Genomic DNA, 19406 nt, shown 5'->3' with positions numbered 1-19406 from the left:
ATCATCCAGCATATTCTAATGCCCACCTCCTAATGATAACATATGTCTATTTTCCAAGTCTAAATCCTTGGCAGAAAAATCTGGCTGACCAGATTTTTCAAGCCAGGCCATAAATGTTGGGTTGTTGAACAATTTACATAATGACTGCTTTCGGGTGGTACATCCAGTCTAGTTCAATAAGCTTGGGAGGTGGTAGAATCATGGAGAAGTAACATGGTGTATTGTTTTAGGATCTTTTGGTTGTTAGTAACAACAACAACAACAAAAAAAAAAAACAGAATTCAAACTAGTTAAACAAAATAGAGACTATTTTGGCTCACATATCTTGGAATCTGGGACTCAGATTCAGACAAGCTGGCAGCATGGGCTACACAAAGTCATCAGGATGTTGTCCCTACTGCTTGGCTTTGCTCTCCTCTGTCTTGGCTTTCTTCTAGGCCGAGATTCTCCATGTTGTGGACAAGATGGCCATGACCAGTTCCAGGCCACCTGCTACCAGGTTAACAATACCATAAGGAACAGGACTTCTTACCCTCATATTCTCAGCAAAGGCCCCAGGAGTGATTTTCACAAGGATTAGGTCCTATTCCCATCCTCAAACCAATCACTGTGTCCAAGAAGATGGAATGGATTGGTAGGCTGAGCTCAGCCTCTCTGCCTTTCCTGGGAGCTGCAGGTTGGAATCCCCCACCTCAACCTCCCAGCCTGAGGATGAAAGGGGTGGTCCCACAAAGGTTGTTACCAAAGGAAGAAGAAGGAATAAGGAATTTGAGGGTGCAAAAACTGCAACAAGCCATACCCTCTACAGTTTAGATACTGCCTGAAGGTGGGGTCAGTCACGCAGCCAATGTAAGGCATTTTTCTTTTTTCTTTTTTCTCTTTCTAGGACGTCTTTTATTTTTTTCTTTTTCTTTTTTTTATTAACATATAATGTATTATTTGTTTCAGGGGTACAGGTCTGTGATTCACCAGTCTTACACAATTCACAGCGCTCACCATAGCACATACTCTCCCCAGTGTCCATCACCCAGCCACACCATCCCTCCCACCCCCCTCCACTCCAGCAAACCTCAGTTTCCTGAGATTAAGAGTCTCTTATGGTTTGTCTCCCTCTCCGGTTTCGTCTTGGGCATTTTTCAAATACAGACCAAACCCTTCACATTTCAAAGAAATTAGCCCTGAAAGCCAGTGAAACCCACCTAAAGTGATTCAGCTGGTTAGTGATTAAATCCAGGTCTCTTGATCATATATCATTTGACTCTAAAATATGACCGTGATCCATGTTAAATCATGTGAAATTCCCCTTCTCATGATACTTCATGTCTCACACATTTGGTGCAGACCCCACCTCTGAATGTTTAATCATATAGATGGAGAGACTTTGATGATGACAATATTGATAAATCTCACAGACAACTATCATCCAGTTTTTTTTCCCTGACCATATCCTATCTGTTGGATCATTTGAGAGCTCATTGCTGTTCTTCATTTCTATTCTCGGAGTTTTTTGTTTCTTTGCTGTAGAGCCTTAGTTGCCAATCATAAGTGACACACAATTCAGGTCAACGGTCACAGCAAGTAAGATCAGCCTCTTTTAACAGATGGGTTTTTTCCTTTCCCTTCTATTTCTCTCTCTCTCTTCTTTCTTTTTTTCTTCTTCTTCTTTTTTTTTTTTTAATCTTTATACTTCAACTTTTCCAAGGCTTGCTAGCAAAAGTAGGCCACCAAATAAGGGGAAAAAACAAAGGCTTTGCTAGGTGCACTCTTCTCTATTGGATATTATTTTATTTCTCAGAAAAAGGAGAATTGGAAGAAAGCTATTTCCTCCAATTTTCCACACCACCCATGGGAATCTAATTCAATTTCCTCTCAAATTCTGTAGTGAAAAGTAAAAATACAGAATAAGGTTGATTTCCTGTCTTCTTCTGCACAGGTGTGACTTGATTGTTTATTCTTAGTCATAAAACTGTTTATTCAGGCTGATTCATTTTTAATCAGATTCTAATATAATGATTTGAGGAAATAAGGCCTTTTTTGAGTGGATAAGTGTATATATTTAAAAGACTTCAAAACTTCCCTGACAATTCTAACCTGATAGAACCCTGCGGTATCAGATGGTTCTCAGCTCTTGAGCCAGAGCCTTACTGAACTCTGTGGCTTTGCAAAGCACAAGAGAACTTTAGGTTTATTCCTGCACTATTTTTTCTTTTGTCCTAGTTCCTCCTAGAAAAAAAGGAGAATTACATTTTTTAACCCAAGAAGTGTATGAGAAATTATCATGGTATAGTTCACATCAATTGGAAGTAAAAAGTAGGTGGAAAAAAAAGTATTTCATTTATGTGGTTCTATAAAGAGGAAAAAAAGAAATCTAACTTAGCAGTTGTTGACTGTAAACCACAAAATGGGCGAGTATGTGTGAAAAGGACTTGAATACATCAACAGTCTTCATTATTGCTTCTTATGTCAGGAATCTATTCCGTTTCTAAAAATAGGAAAGCTCTCTTAAGCAGAGTGGGGCTTGTTTTCTTCAAGTGAGAGCACATGGGGAGGTCGGCAGGCCGGGGCTCGGTGTGTAAGAACACCATCAGGCCTTAGTTTCTTTCTAGGTTCCAGCTTGCCCATCACTGAATGAGCTCCCATTCTTATGGCCATAAAGCCAGAAGGCCCTCTAGTATTTCTGTCTGGATCCCAGATAAGAGAAAGGAAGAAAGGGCAAGGTGAGAGGGGTTAAAAAAAAAGTAGAGGAATGATTTCTTGTCAGCTGCCCCTTTTAAAAATCTTTCCAGAACACGCCTCCTAGTGACTTCTGGTCACATCCCATCGGTCAGACTATATGACATGGCCAACTTTAGAGTCAAGGGAGCCGAGGGAATGAGTATTTTAATTTTCCCATGTGTTTTATAGAGAGAGTCAAGAGAGAAAGGGATGTAAAGGACTTTTAGATAGCCAAGCCGTGGATTTGCCATCTCTCTCCATAATAATAGCTAACATTTCTTGAATACTTGCCATCTACCAGAATCTGTGATATATACTTTATATGGACTACTTCAATTAATCTTCGTAGCAACCCTATGTTATTGCTACTAATAACAGTCCATGTTATAGGGAAGGATACCGAGACTCAGATGGAGACACCCACCAAGCTCATGGTAGAACTAGGACTTAAACTCTGACCCTTTGTCTCCAGAGTCAAAGCTCTTAACGTCATGTTATCCTATCTCTCTTATAGAATCTGGTTCCTTGAATAATGATCATCTCTATTTCTGGGACTGGAGATCCCTAAATTTTCTGTTTTCTCAAAAAGAATTAGAATGTAAAGGTTCACCATGCATATCTTAAATATCTAGGGTCATCTATTAGTTGTTAATGGGCCTTGGGTTGGTTTAGTTTAAATTTAACAAGCTCTTTACCTCCCAATCTCTAGATTGATTGGTTGTGCAGAGAACAGTGGCAGTATCCGTTGAGATAATTATCTTGTTATGTCTTTTACCCTTCAGCACCTCTTATCTAACCAGATTCCTCATGAGTGTAATAAACAGCTCACAGGACACCATCCTATACCTACTCCAATCTTGGACAATGCATAATCTCAAATTTATAAGCTGCTATTTTTATTTTATTTTATAATCATGGTACTCTAGTCTCCCTGGCAAGCTTCAGAAATAGAAAAGGGCTATTTTTAATATTATCTGAAAGAACCAGTATTTTAGTGAGTCATGTAATCTGATGCTTCACTATGGGTAAGTTTAGGGCTTCCAGTAAGGTTTAAGTGGAACTTCTAGAGGGTTTCTTAAATGCCATAAGGATGTCCAAGTCATTAGTTGCGTAAATGTACAAGAAGGATTTCTGGTCCCTGTCCCATCAGTTCTGGGGGCAAATAAATTATGTATATTTTAAAAGATGGTAAGATTCCAGTGTCTGTGAAGAACTGATAAAGATCTCAGGCTTTATTTTATACTCCCAGAGAAAACTGTGTAACTGTATATTTCTTTGCTTAAGAAAATCTAGGGGGCACCTGGGTGGCTCAGTCAGTTAAGCACCTGCCTTCAGCTCAGGCCATGATCTCTGGATTCTGGGATCAAGCCCTGTCTAGCTCCCTGTTTAGCAGAGAGTCTGCTTCTCCCTCTCCCTATGCCCCACCCCCGCTCATGCTCTCTCTCTCTCTCTCTCTCTCACTCTCAGTCTCTTTCAAATAAATAAATAAATAAAATCTTTTTAAAAAATCTAGACCAATCACTTTTCAAAAATAATTCTTCCAAGAACAAAGTTCAGGAGAGGAAAGCCCCCATCAACCAGGGGCCTTATTTAGCTACTTGGTATATTGCAAAGGAGCGAGCACAAAAGCTATGTGGAAACCTGCCCTCTGGGTTTGCAGGGCATATAATAGAGTACTAGCACCCCTCTTTCTTGTTTGCTTCTTCTATAATACAGGAATGCAAACACAAGTTAGATGTCCAGCCTCTTTGTTGGTCTGTTGTGTGTGGCTGCTTTCCAAAACTTGTTATAAGGAGATATCTATTTCACATTGAACTTCGGCCATCACGTAGTTTATAAAAATAAATCTTCTGACAACATTTTTGCTTACAAGTGGTAACTACTGTCAGACTCCAGGTTTTATTCATGAAGGAAGGAATAGAAGAATGCTGGAAAGATTTAAACCCCCTCTTTCCTCATGGGATCAGGATTAGACCGGACCCATCTGATAGTTGAAGAGCTGGTCTTTTGCTGTAAGATAGAAGTGATAATAGCAATAGCTTATATTAAATTATTAAGTGCTTCCTATGTACCAGGCGCTGTGTTCAAATATAAGTTCAGATGTGTGTAAGAGAGACTCACATTAGCAGTGCCTTAAACAAACTAGAAGTTTATTTCTGTCTCCTTTCTTTTGGGAATTAGGTGTTGCACAGCTGGAATGGGGGCTCCATCTGGACCCACCTTCCTCTGATGGCAGTGAAGGCTGCCCAGTGGCCCGGGTTCCACTATTTGTGGTTACTGCCGTGGTCCATGTTGTCCAAAGTGGCTTAACAACATGTTCATGTTCCATGAAGTAAATTAGAAATGGAGGCAGGAGTGCAGCCCAATAGAGTATCACAGACATAACTCCCACTAATAGGCCAATGGTGGAATGTAGTCCCATGGCCATCCCTAGCTTGAGGAGGTGCTGGGAAATGTAGTCTTTTTTTTTTTTTTTAAAGATTTTATTTATTTATTTGACAGAGACAGAGACAGCGAGAGCAGGAACACAAGCAGGGGGAGTGGGAGAGGGAGAAGCAGGCTTCCCCGCTGAGCAGGGAGCCCGATGCGGGACTCGATCCCAGGACTCTGGGATCATGACCCGAGCCGAAGGCAGCCGCCCAACGACTGAGCCACCCAGGCGCCCGGGAAATGTAGTCTTTATACAGTGTGCACCCAACTAAAACTGTAGTGGTGTGGAAAAAGGAAGAATACGTTAATTACCAGTCTCTGCTACCTTGTACTGTATCATTTAAGGCTCCCAACAACCCCTCAGGTAGGCATTTTATGATCCTCATTTTATAGAAGAGTAAACTGAGCTGAAGGAACTTGCCTAAGTACCTGCTAAAGCCAGATTACTAGACCTCAGGGCCCAAACTCTTATCCACTGTTTTCTGTCATCTGTTTTGGACAAATACCATATTTCTTTTAGTTTATTTTTTCATTTATTTAACATACAATTTGGTGGGTTTTAGTATATTCAAAAAGTTGTGCAACCCTCACCATTATTGAATTCCTGAACATTATCATCACTCTACAAGAAAACCCCCATCCATGAGCAGTCACTCCCCATTTGCCCCTCCTCCTAGCTCCTGGGAATCATTCATCTACTTTCCATCTGTGTAGATTCTCCTATTCTGAGTATTTCCTGTAAAGGAAAGCATACATTCTGTGGCTTTTTGTATCTGGCTTCTTTGATTTAGCAAAATGTTCTCAAGGTTTATCTATATTGTAGCATGTATCAGTACTTCATTACTTCCCCCCCCAAATAATAGTCCATTATATGGATATATGACATTTTGTTTATCCATTCATTAGTTGATGAATGTTTGGGTTGTTTCCACTTTTTAACTATTATGAATAATGCTGCTATGAACATTTGTGTACTGGTTTTTGTGTGGGCATGTTTTCAGTTCTCTTGAGTAAAGACCTCGAAGTGGAATTGTTGGATCATATGATAACTTTATGTTTACCTTTTTGAAGAACTGCCACATTGTTTTCCAAAGTGGCCGCACCAGCTTACATTCCTACCAATAGTAGATGAGAGTTCCAATTTCTCCACATCACTGTCAACGTTTCCTATTGTCCCTCTTTTAAAATTATAACCATCCTAGTGGATGTGAAGTGGTATCTCATTGTGGTTTTAATTTGTACTTCTCTAATGACTAATGAGGATGATTTTTTCATGTGTTTGTTGGCCATTTGTATATATCTTCTTTGGAGAAATATCTTTTAAGATCCTTCACTCATTCTCTAACTGGGTTTTTTTTTTGTTTTTGCTTTTGTTTTTTGTCCCTTTTATTATTGTAGTTGTAACTGCTCCTTATATATTCTGGAAATAAATACCATTTTGACTAATAAGTATAAACAGCTTTTAATATAGTTAAATTATTTATTATATGATCTATGAATCTGCCGGTCAGTAGACTTGACAGAATTCACAAACAAAATGTCAATTCAGTTTGTGAGTACAGCTTGAGCCTTAGTGCTAGTCAGGTTTAGGCCAAAGAAAGCCAAACTGAATATAGGTGGAAGAGAGTTTTGCACAAGGATCATGCCCCATGATTTTAGTTTTGCTGTTCATCAGGATTTTGACCCACTGGTGACTCAGCAGTGCTTCTCAACCTTTACTCTGCATATAAATCACCTGGCCATCTGGTTAAAGTGCAGATCCTTCTTCAGTGAGTCTGGGGAAAGCCTGAGATTTGTAACAAGCCCTCGGAGTGATCCTGAACGGGCTGATCCAGGGACCACAATTTAAGTAGCAAGTGTTACAGTGGAAGTATCATATCACTGTTTAGAACCACAAGTCTAATTCTCTCCATGAACCAGTTTGCTTTGTTCTGCCTCAAATGGAGCGATGTCCTAGAATGAACCTGGCCTTTGGAATTGACTCTTGACTACCACTTACCAGAAGTGTTTCTTTCAGCAAATAGCTTTACTACTCTTCGCCAAACTTTCCACATCTGTAAATTACAGGTACTTATACCTCCTTCTCCCAGCGGTAATGAGCATGAGGTGAAATAACATACGGGAGGCACCTATCACAGTTCCAGGTGTATAGTGGAACGTGGTAAGTGTTTCCTTCTTCCGCCTGCCTTCAGTGATAGGGGCTGTCCCTCTGACCCTTCACTGCAAATACAGCATTGTCAGGGGAGAGACAACTCAGTGTTACCACCCTATTTTCCTATATTGTCAGGATTAGATGGAATATTGTTACCAGAGTCCAGATCTTGGGCCCCACAATGGTAGAAATGAAGCCAGACCCAAAGGTCAAAGGCGCAGGCAAGGCTGTATTGAAGCTACAGCTCGAGCTGCACAGAGACACCGCACCAACACACAGCACTTAAGCCAGCCTCTCTGAACAAACTGGAAGCCCTGCCCATATAAAGGTCCCCTGGAAAGTTCCCACTCAGGTCCGCTAGGCTACTAAGGGATAGAAAAGTGCCTTGTCCTGATTGGTTGGTTTTGGCAGGCAACTCAGACAACTTATTGGTGCTTTTTGAAGCGGGGGTCTTTCAGGTTTGTGGAGCCAGGTTGTTTCTCTTCCTACAGGATAGGGCTGCGGCTGTTGTTTTTTAAGTTAGGCTTGTGTGATGGGCCGCATCCCGGTTCTGCAAGGTCAGAGAGGAGGGTTAGCAATAACAGCCCACACGAAGTGCCCCAGGCGCATGATGTTTCTCATGTGGGGCTTGTTCCTATGGTCCCTGGTGGTCTCAGTGGTACCCTTTTTATGGTCTGTAGTTAGTTTATGTGCATTTCATCTTATTTACTCAACAAATTGTATGTTCTTGGAGATTAGGGCTCTATGTCATCTTCTGGTTTTGAATCCTATCGGCCTTCTCATGGCACTATCCAAAGAATTCGTTATGAATTAAGGCTTACAGAATGAATCAGCCCATTCCAGTGATGGTAGTAGGAGTAGTAACTATAGAAATAATAATAACTGAAACTAACATTTATTAAGAACTTTGTGTCACGTACTGTCCTAAGGTCATGCGTACATTATCTATTCAATTCCCAAAACTGTTCTTTGAAACATACCCATTTATTGTCCCTGTTTTCCAGATGAGTCAGCTGAAGCCTAGCCATACTTAGAAAGACAACATTCCACTTTTGGTGGTAAGAGCAGAGTTCTGGAGCCTGGCTGCCCACGGTCTAAATCTCTGTTCCATCTCATACTAGCTGGGAGAGGTGGGTTTCTTAGACCGTCAAGATGCAAATGCATCATCTGTAGTTAGTGCTAATCCCACAGTACTATTGTGAGGTTTGTACAAAATAATGTGTGAAATATGCAAAAGCGCTAAGCACAATGCCAGGGACTTGGAAGTATGCAGTCAACATTAGTTCTGTTTGTTTGTGTGTTTGTGAAGTCGCTTATCCAATGGCCTCACAAGTCAGTGGCAAAGGTGGGATTTGAACGTGGGCCATCTGATTTCATAATCAATAACTCATAATTTCTAAATAATGTTGCTGCAGATCCCCTATTGCAAATAATGTGTTGAGGTGGAAACCAAAAATTCATGTGTCAGAGTGAAAAGAGAAAGGTCAAGGGGCTGCAGAGGCAGAAAAAGTATGTGAAAAGCATTTTATAATTTATCACCTTTTGAAAAAGACATCTTCAAAGCTCCAGTCTTTGTGCTAACTCATTTTCTAAAAGCATTTGTGTAGCTGCTGACAATCCAAGGCAGGGGGTGCAACCAAAGGCTGATGGAGGCTTTGTAAGGCCTGAAACTGACACCCTTTGGGGCTGGAGGGGTGCTCTCATTAAGGAAACACCTTCACTGATTGAAAAAATGCAAAAATATCTCATTTGTGAGAATTATACAAAAGCACATGGATGCATGGCTAGGTCTTCCCCAAGGCCTTGAAAGGGCCCTGATGCTAAACTTCATTCACTTCATGGTGAATCCTCCTCTGGCACAAAAGTAGCCCAATCCCTGACTTTCAAGGCAGCAAGCCTGGCTTCCCTTCCTGTTTTGCTTCAGAAAGGGTCAGTTCCAAACTTCTCTGTCTTGGTACCTCTATTTGAAACACTAGTAATAGATTATATATATATAGACCTCTAACTCACAGGAAATTCTGGTGGATAACATGCTTCCCAGAATAAATATATTAAATTATCTTTAAAAAAAACAGGCAGACTGTATGGGTTTTTCATACCTACTGGCAGGTGGCAGAGATCTAAACGTTGGAGCCTTTTTATAAGCAAGATTAAATTGACTCATGACAGCTGGTCACTAAAATACAGGAAGTGCAGACCTGGTTGAAAGCAAGAATACACGGGTTTTCATCACTTGCATCACAGAATAGAGCTCACTCTTTTTGTAAGTCTGTCCTAGCAATGCCCTTATTTCACAGTGTGTGCAGTTTGTCACTTACCCACAAGTGGATCTTCCAAGTACAAGCAAGTCAATTCTATCTGCAGTATCTTGGTGTGAGTTCTATGTGTGTAAACAGAATTGGCGAATAGGCTTGGCTCTCCAGAACATCAGATCTTTCACTGCTAGCAAAGCCTGTTAGGTCTCCATTCGTGCAGCTCTTCCCCCGCCCACTGTGACAGTAGACGTGGGAGCGGGATGACCATGGAAGTGGATAATGAATCTGTCACAGACAAGTGCATGCCACGGAAATCTGCCCTCCACCCCATTGCAACGCTGGAGGTCACAGCCCCAGGAATTGAGGGCAGTCTCCCAGCATTATGACATCCATTTTTTATTTTTTTCTGCTGGAGGAAAAGCTACTCTGGCAGGGCCTCTAAATAAAGAATTTCAGCATCTGATTGGAATGGGGTGATGTGAACAGACCAAACTGTGGATAATGAAAGGGAGCCATTTTCCAATACCGAGCAGTGTTGTGATACCTCGGCATCCACTCTCATGTGCTCAGCCCAGGCACAACAGTCGACATGAGGATGGAGGAAAGACAGCCACGAAGCTGGGCTAGGTCAACAGATTTACTGCTGGGGAAGTTCCAGTGTCCGCCAGGGCCCAAGCAACATTGCCAAACTGCCCGAACCAGGCCAGTCATCCCTGCATGAGAAGTTGAAGCCAAAAGACGCACATTCCAGAATAATTATGCCATACAAATGCTCTGCTTTTGTTTTTGTTTTTTTTGTTTTTTTTCTCCTCTAAACTGTGTTATTTTCCTGAGTATTTCAGACATTTTTTTTCTTGTGTTAGGTTTCAGGCATTTGGCAAATTCTCTGGAGTTTAAATTAAATAGTGTTTACAAAGTCTTACCAATTTTATAGAGTTCCCTTTGCCCATTATAAGGTTAGTTATGAAAACCAATGATAAGGGCATTTGGCAGTTTTTAGCACACATCATGGACTGTTTAATTGAGTGCAATGCCTATTAATTCTCTATTTTTAGTCCATTACCATGCCAGACATAGTAGGATGGACCCATGAAGTTCTGCCTTTCAGAGAGTCTACTTGCTTATTAATCATTTGTTTATCAGTCAAGTGTTTTTTAAGTACTTATTATGTGCTGAGCACCCTGACAAGTGCTAGGGATGTAGCACTAAATAAGGCAAACATGACTGTGGCTTCCAGGCATTTACACTCCAGTAAAGGTGAGAGAAGAAGAAGCAATGACAACACGGTTTATGTCTAAGGCAGAGATGGCTTTATCATGTGACTGGCCTTGCCAGGGTCACAGGAGCACATAGAAAAGGCATACTGGTGGGTCAGAGAAGCACTCCGATAGTTGACCAGTGGATGGTTTTTGAATGTCATTTAGGAGCCAGGCACTGAAATTTACAAGCTGACACCTGAATGTTAAGAATTTTGCAGATAAGAGAAGTAGAGGTAGTAGAGTAGAATGTTCCCGGCAGAAGGAAAAGTTTATAAGATCACCTGAAGTGAAAGTGTGAAGAATCGAGTAGTGTTGCTAGTGGTGCAGATGAGACCAGATTAAGGAGGAGACACCAACTTCGAAGGGACTTGGAGTCCACGTTACAGAGTTTGGACTCTATTTTAAGAATAGTGACAAGTCGTTGAGCATCTGCCTTCAGCTCAGGTCATGATCCCAGTGTCCTGGGATCAAGCCCCGCATTGGGCTACCTGCTCAGCCGGGAGCCTGCTTCTCCCTCTCCCGCTCCCCCTGCTTGTGTTCCCTCTCTAGCTGTGTCTGTCAAATAAATAAAATCTTTAAAAAAATAAAATAAGGGGCGCCTGGGTGGCTCAGGTGGTTAAGCGACTGCCTCCAGCTCAGGTCATGATCCTGGAGTCCCTGGATCGAGTCCTGCATCGGGCTCCCTGCTCGGCAGGGAGCCTGCTTCTGCCTCTAACCCTCCCCCCTCTCATGTGCTCTCTCTCTCTCATTCTCTCTGTCTCAAATAAATAAATAAAATCTTTAAAAAAATAAAATAAAATAATAAAATAAAAAAAAGAATAGTGACAAGTCTTGCAATGGTTCTAAGCCAGGATGACCCCAGTATTTTTGTGTAAAGGATTATTTTGACTGTTGTCTTGAGACTGGGCTAGGGAGGAGCATGAGTGGAGGCAGTTAAGTCTGTTCAGAGGCCATTGTAATAAAGCAGATCAAAGATGATGGCGATCTCAACTAGGGTGGTGGCAATGGCTAGAACTGTATGTATTTGAGAGTTATCAAAGAGGAGGGATCTCAGAACTTGGTGAGAGACGGAGCAATGACAAGTTAGATAGTCTAGGAAAGAAAGAGGGAGGCATTCTCAACCAGCTCCCTGAAAGGTGATGCAATGTACTAAAACAGAAACCCCAGAAGGAGGAGTAAGAGAGGCAAGCCTCAGAATTCAGTTTGGGATCTGTTGAGTTTGACATGCCCAAGAGAGCTCCAGGATGGAAATATAGATACAGGATTTATCAACATGTCGATCAGATAATCTTCACCTGGTAATAATGGAGGGAAGGGTTCTATGGATCCCTCTGGGTAACAGAAAATCTCTGAATCCCCTAAAATGTTTTCAAATGTTTAAGCTTATTTTGCATGTGCTTATTATTTCAGGGTGGGGGAAGATTATGGGAGTTTGCTTTAGAATACAAGTTTGCTATAACTCAAAGGCATTAAGGATCACAGAGGAAATTGAAGGGACAACCTGTATTAAGAGTGTCCAAAGGGGGCACCTGAGTGGCTCAGTTGGTTTTGCGTCTGTTTTGGCTCAGGTCATGATCCCAGGGTCCTGGGATCAAGCCCCACATTGGGCTCCCTGCTCAGCGGGAGTCTGCTTCTCCCTCTCCCTCTGCCCCCACCCACAGCTTGTGTTCTCTCTCTCTCTCTTTCACTCACTCTCTCTCTCTCTCAAATAAATAAATAAAATCTTAAAAACAAACAAACAAAAAAAAAAGTGTCCAAAGAGAGTCACTTAGGCTGACAGTGCTGGGCCAGGACCCCAAGAAGAGAACATAAAGAGAACACAAAAAGAGGGTTCTGAAAATGAGCTTGACAATCCAGCAAGGACAAAGTGTCAGGGGAAAAGGAGTGGTCCACAGATTCAAATACCGCTGGGAGGTCAAATAAGGCAAAGAAAAGTATCCATTGGATTTTCAACAAAGAGATCATGGATGATCTTGGCAAAAGAGGCCGTGGTTGGTGAGAAAGAGAGAGTGGGAGGTAAAAAATGGAAAATTCAGGTATAGGAAACTCAAGAAGGGAGAGGAGAGTGTTAAAGAGGTAGCTGAAAAAGAAGACCAGGGTACAAGGTGGGTAGTTCTTCCCTTAGGATGGGAGAGATTTATGCAATGAGTCAACATTTTAAAAGCTTAAAGAGCCTTTAAGCACCAGCCAACCAACCCAAATAAACAGAAGCATTTAAGGAAATCAGAAGATCGAGCTCAGGGTGTCTACAGTGAGCAGGATAGATAACAGGGAAGAGTGGATTGAGTTGAGCCTTGAATGATTAGCTTTTGAACAGGTGAGGATGAGCCATTAATGAGAAGAAATCTGAGAGAAATAAGACTAAGCAGTCACCTATTTTTCTTTCACCTTCTATTGTTATTCAAAGAATATTCTCTCAGCAAATATAAAGTCTTTAAAATGGAAATGGCCTGTAACTCAGAAAGTGACTACAAGTATGAAAGTATTAACAGTTAAAAGATATTTAATCCAGGGTGCCTGGGTGGCTCAGTCGGTTAAGTGACTGCCTTCTGCTCAGGTCATGATCCCGGAGTCCCGGGATCGAATCCCGCATCGGGCTCCCTGCTCAGCGGGGAGTCTGCTTCTCCCTCTGACCCTCCCCCCTCTCATGTGCTCTCTCTCATTCTCTCTCTCTCAAATAAATAAATAAAATTTTTTTTAAAAAAAGTTGCTAAAGTAGGGGGGCCTGGGTGGCTCAGTCATTAAGTGACTGCCTTTGGCTCAGGTCATGATCCTGGAGTCCCGAGATCGAGTCCTGCATCGGGCTCCCTGCTCGGCGGGGAGCCTGCTTCTCCCTCTGACCCTCCCCCCTCTCATGTGCTCTCTCTCTCTCTCTCATTCCCTCTGTCTCAAATAAATAAATAAAATCTTAAAAAAAAAGATATTTAATCCAATTTACAATTACTACTTATATTCTTGGTCTTCCCATACGAAACAAGCATACTCTTTGGGGTCATATTGTGCATTTCCTCACTTGGAATTTTTAACACCAGATAGGGTGCTAAGTCAGTATAGGCTGTTGCTTCTGTCACCTAGGTTTCTAACATCTTCCACATATAAAAACACACCCATAAATAAAGGTGCTAATGTTGGAATGGGAAAGATCCTTTCATAAGCAACTTAACACAAGTGACTCCCTGCATAGAAGAAACTCTTATAAGATCTAGCTCATAATTAAACACTATTTCACTTAACTGAATTATTTTTCTCTTATCTTTTTAGAAGACTGTACACGTTAATTTTAAAGGTTCTGTCTATGTATCTAAATTGAATAGGTATTGTTTAAATAGTAGCCTTTCAGCTTATTACAATTTATAACTATACAGAGGGCAGAGTATAGCTACAAGTATTGCAAATTGTAGCAGACCCCTGATGAAGGAGAAGTGTGATCTTATCCAGGGAGGTTTGTGGGGGGCTGGGGAGTGGGCATTAATTTAGGGGCTACACCTTTTAGTTAGAAGAGAGCCCAGTAATAGTCTCAGTAATGGTCTTGGACATTCCTTCACTTCCTTGCCGTAGTATGGGTCTGTGTTCCAAACAGATCATCCGTGTACAAGACAGAAACTTGGATGTCACTATACAGACATTATAGAAACCAACATCAGTTGGTTAAGCAGACGCTTAACAACTGAGCCACCCAGGCGCCCCCCAACATCAGTTCTTAAAGAATCTTATTTTCCTACCTAAGAAAGACTACTGTTACTTTTTCCAATTCATGACATCCCCCACAAAGGAAAGCAAATGTAAAACACTACCAACTTTCCTTGTCTTTATGAAATTTGGCTTTCTATGTTTTTGTCCTAGTTCTGGAAGAGGCCAGACCAGTTTAAAAATGCACACACATCTACACACACACAGGTCTGACAGGTCTTGATCCTTTATCCACCGTCTCGGGTGTCCTAGTTCTCCCCTTTGTGTGGACACATCGCTTCCTGCATACACTGTTCTGGCCTCTGGTCATGGTCATCCTGTCAACCTAGGTTTTACTTTCCCAGGCGGCCTGTGGGCTTGGGATGTTACAATTTATAACCTGCTACCTCAACAAATATCCAGTGGACCTTTGCAATTTTACTGTGCAAGACTGGATAGGGGAATGTATTTTTGTGGAAATTGCATATTCTATTGTTGCCTCTCATATATCACAGCTCTCTGCACAAGCACCAAAGGCAAGGCATTTGCTAATGACCTCAAACCCCTGCCACCTACAGTCTTTTTTATTTTCTAGGCTTCTAAGTCATTGGGACCATTTCTGAACGACCTCTGTAATTACCTTATTTGCCATGACTAGGAAATCTAAGGACTACTCAGATTGATTAGAGGCCTTGGTGGGAAAAACTTTTGATCTGGGGTAATGTCATTTTAGAGCCCAGAATGTGGGCACTATGATTATGATCTCTGTGGGTCTATAAAATAAGCCTGAATAGCAAATCATCTTCATGGTTATCTTTCCTTTCAAACAAGTAAGAATTGTCTTTCTGGTTTAAGGAAAAACGGAAGATAACATTGCTCTTCAAACCCAGACGAAATTGTCATAGATTTGCTAATATTGCCAGAAAACTGCTCACTGGTGGCAATATTTTGGACACCTGTTGGGAAACCCTTGATTTTGTAGCACATTTGTCTTACGGGACCTTCAGGTCCCCACTGAGCATAATGACTGGTATTAGGATTCCTCAAAGTGTGGTATGAGACAGACTGTGTCCTAACCCCACTCCTCCCCCCTTGTTGAAAAGGTTCTGAGGGTAGGGCGTACAGACCTACATTTTGCCCAGAGCCTCTATGGAGCGCAAGCACTGCAGGGTGTAGGAGCTACCACCCCAGGAGATGGATGGGTAAAGCCTCCGTGGTCGCTAAGACCAGCTTGACTTACAATGGACTCTTGTCTCTCCTCTGCTTAGGTGCAAATGCAACCTCCACGCCACTGTGTGTGTGTATGACAACAGCAAATTGAGCTGTGAATGCGAGCACAACACTACAGGTCCAGACTGTGGGAAATGCAAGAAGAATTATCAGGGCCGACCTTGGAGTCCAGGCTCATATCTCCCCATCCCTAAAGGCACTGCAAATACCTGTGAGTAACTTTGCTCTCTAACACTGTATTCTGTGCAAGGTGAGCTGATAGTTCCTCTCAACTTCACTTGCAATTGTGCTTCTACTCTTACGGTTATCCTATTCCTCTCCAAAATGCAGCCAAAGCTTTAGTTTCTATTTCACCACTTGTAAGCACATTTTCACACTCAGATCATCTGTTAAATTCAGTCTTCCAACATTCACATCAAATGTGTTGGGAAATGATGGAAATCAGGAGAGATTTTTTTCTAAGTGGGTGAGACAAGAGATATTTGTTTTCCTCCCCCAAATTAATTTCCTATTAAAATAACAACAGCCTGGGGCACCTGGGTGGCTCAGTTGGTTAAGCGACTGTCTTCGGCTCAGGTCATGATCCTGGAGTCCCTGGATCGAGTCCCGCATCGGGCTCCCTGCTCGGCAGGGAGTCTGCTTCTCCCTCTGACCCTCCCCCGTCTCATGCTCTCTCTATCTCATTCTCTCTCTCAAATAAATAAATAAAATCTTTAAAAAAAAATAAAAAAATAATAAAAAAATAAAAAAATAAAAACAGCCTTCAAAACTCCCAACAGGAACTTAATTTTAGCCATAAGCAACTCGGGAAATTCTCTAAATGTTTCTAATCCCATTTCCCCTACTGGATTACTTGAGGGAAGCTTTGTCCAGAAGATGCTTCCCTGTCTGATTTTGACTATGGCCCAACTTTGCCCGGTGAAATAATTGGCTTTTTCCAAATGCCAGCAGCTGAGGTCATGCCTGGCATGGATCCTGTCAGTAGAAGCCACCTTCCGATACGGAGCATGACTGCAGGCCTGCAGGTACTACAGTAAGAAAAGGAATGTCCAAGTTCAGGTGAAAAGAACACAGGCCTTATCAGTGCTTCCAGGAACCATGAGAGATGCCCCATTACCATTCATGTGCGCCCCACTAAAATCCCTAAAGATCCAGAGGAAAACATGCTCTGACATGCTCAGGGAGAGACATGGTTATTTCCACAATAAACTGCCCAATTCCATGGATGGACCCATTAGCCACTTGCAAAAGCCCCAGGTTTGCCCTCTTTCAAAAGTAGAGGAGGGGTGAAGTTGAGAATATACCCATGAAGTGAAAAGTAACAGAAATAGCGGGATAGTGAGCAGCAGGAGAATGAGGGCTCGAAAAGCCACTGGCTCTGTGCGAGGCTAAGAATGTTATCAGGTTCTTCAAAGCAGCAGCTGTGAGAAGACAAAACCTAAAAACTAATATCACAGGATCCAGGACCTTATCAAGTTAAATGTAAGAGTAATGGAGCGAGTAACAAGCCATGAAGTATGGGGGCATGAAATTATGATAAAATTTCTATGAAGCAGAAAAAAATATTCTTCAAAAGATTAAAAAAAAAAAATCCCTATTTGCAAGGGTATTCAGTTTCTTTCTGTGTTAAAGAAAAAAATGGACAGTCTAGCTCCTAAAATTAATACATAAAGCTCTGTTGAGCAGAAATGTTGATTTTTTTAAGGCGATTTTATTAACAGAGACTCTTTTGGCTGTCCTCAATTGTTCAGGCCCATAGACTCATGAATTCAGTAGGAATCATGAGGTTATTTGTTGGTGAACCCCTCTGGCTGGCTACCAAGAATCCCTATCACCACACTTGTCATATTTACTTTAAAGGTTTTCCTAAGTGAAAGCAGCTCCAATTTCATTTTCAGTGTCTGCTGCTTCTTTAGTGGGACAGGACAGAACCGAGGAAGGTTCACAAACACTTGCTAGCATTCTGGCTCAACCTCCGGGCCGGCCAACTTGTCAAGGCGACCAGAAAGCCAGGTGGGCTGAACTGCGCTTCATTGGCTTCTAGTCTCACACGACTGTTCTTCTACCCATAACTGAGCTTAAAAGTCTTGTCTACTTCAAGACATTTTCACTGGGGACCCCTTCTTGCGCCAGCCAAGCTTTTTCACTGCAATGGATATTTTTGTTATATTCTCCGTGGAGATGATGTACCCCGAATCTTTTGCATATTGCCGAAGATCACCAATTACTCCCTGGCCAAAGGAATGCAACCTCTTGCAATTTTCTTTGTGGACTCCATTGCCCACCTATCCCTTAGTTATTACTCGCCTTCTCTAGACTTTTTCCCATTTTCTTTTTTTAGATTTTATTTATTTATTTGACAGAGAGAGACACACCGAGAGAGGGAACACAAGCAGGAGGAGTGGGAGAGGGAGAAGCAGGCTCCCCGCTGAGCAGGGAGCCCAGTGCGGGGCTCGATCCCAGGACCCTGATCAAGACCTGAGCCAAAAGCAGACGCTTAACGACTGAGCCACCCAGGCACCCCCCCCCCTTTTTTAAAAATAAAATACGAAGGTGACAGAGGGATACAATGCCCACGGAGGCTCAATTCAATGTTTCAGTCTTCAATATGGCAGAAATTAGATAAAGATTTTAGAGATGACTGCAGTGGTTCAGTCTTGCAATGGAAAAGCCTTACAATGGTAAGAACCCCCTAAACTAAATTTCTGAAACATCAGATTGTGCTTTAAAATGTCTAAGGATGGAAATAAGCAATTCAGTGGTTTAGTACACAGCTTACAGGATCAAATACAGTTTATCTATTCACTATCTGTGTGACCTTGAAAAAGTAAACTAACCTCTCCAACACTCAGTTTCCCATCTGTAATGCGAGAATAATAGCAGTTCTTACCTCACAGGGATTTTAAGAGAATTGAGTAGGCTACTGCATGTAATGTGTTCAGCATAACACCTGTCACAAAATAAGTGTTCAAAAATAATTTTAATTTTAGGATTTTTTTTCATAAGGCATGTTTGTTCATTATTGGACAGTTTTAATTGTTATAAAACCTATTTCTTAGTAGTTCACCTGTTTCTTGAGTATTTCGTAATTTCCAAAGAGTTTTTTCTCTTTAAGTAGTAAAAGAGCTGTATTGACCCCAATTTCTTTTCTTCTCCAGATTAACATCATCAAATTCCATTTTTATATAATAAGATTTTCATGTCTTTTACTGGGTTGCTTGCCCTTGAAGTCCTCTAATTTTTTAGTGTGGAGATGTCAGCCAAGCATGGGACTTCTGGCACTGACTCTCATTTCATAGCAGCTTTTTCTTACACATATGCATACATGCTTGTGTGCACAGATATGCACACACACAGAACTCTAGGTGGTGCATCATGAGTCATTTAAGAGGAACACTTAGGATATGCCATATCCTAATACAAAACCCAAGAAGTATAAAAAGAGTGGCTACAATCTCTGAACCCTCAACATCAACTCCTAAATGGCCTAGAAACGCCATGCATCCTGGGTAATCTCTTGATTTAGCAGAATCTCAACAGCCAGGATCATTTTTTAATAGGAAGGTCAGTTCCTGCCCGCTCTTGCCAGAAGAACTCAGAGAACTTCATTAAACCAGGAACTTAAAAGATCTCCCTTCATAGACAGTTAACCCACCACTCAGAGGTACCCTAAACCAAGACTTTGCCAGGAATCTA

The 19406-nt window shown here is 41.7% G+C and overlaps 1 protein-coding gene across 1 annotated transcript in view; it reads left to right on the top strand.

Annotated features, from left to right (window-relative positions):
* Positions 1-19406, top strand: part of NTNG1 (netrin G1) — a 315404-nt gene that overhangs the window by 216451 nt on the left and 79547 nt on the right. Inside the window, exon 4 of the mRNA XM_035017896.1 lies at positions 15749-15921. Coding sequence (XP_034873787.1) covers positions 15749-15921 — 173 coding nt within the window. The remainder of the gene's footprint in view (positions 1-15748; positions 15922-19406) is intronic.

Source organism: Mirounga leonina, unplaced genomic scaffold (genome assembly GCF_011800145.1).
Source record: "Mirounga leonina isolate KUSES-001 unplaced genomic scaffold, KU_Mleo_1.0 Mir_173, whole genome shotgun sequence".
Classification (NCBI taxonomy): domain Eukaryota; kingdom Metazoa; phylum Chordata; class Mammalia; order Carnivora; family Phocidae; genus Mirounga; species Mirounga leonina.
This window is presented reverse-complemented; position numbering and strand designations above follow the sequence as displayed.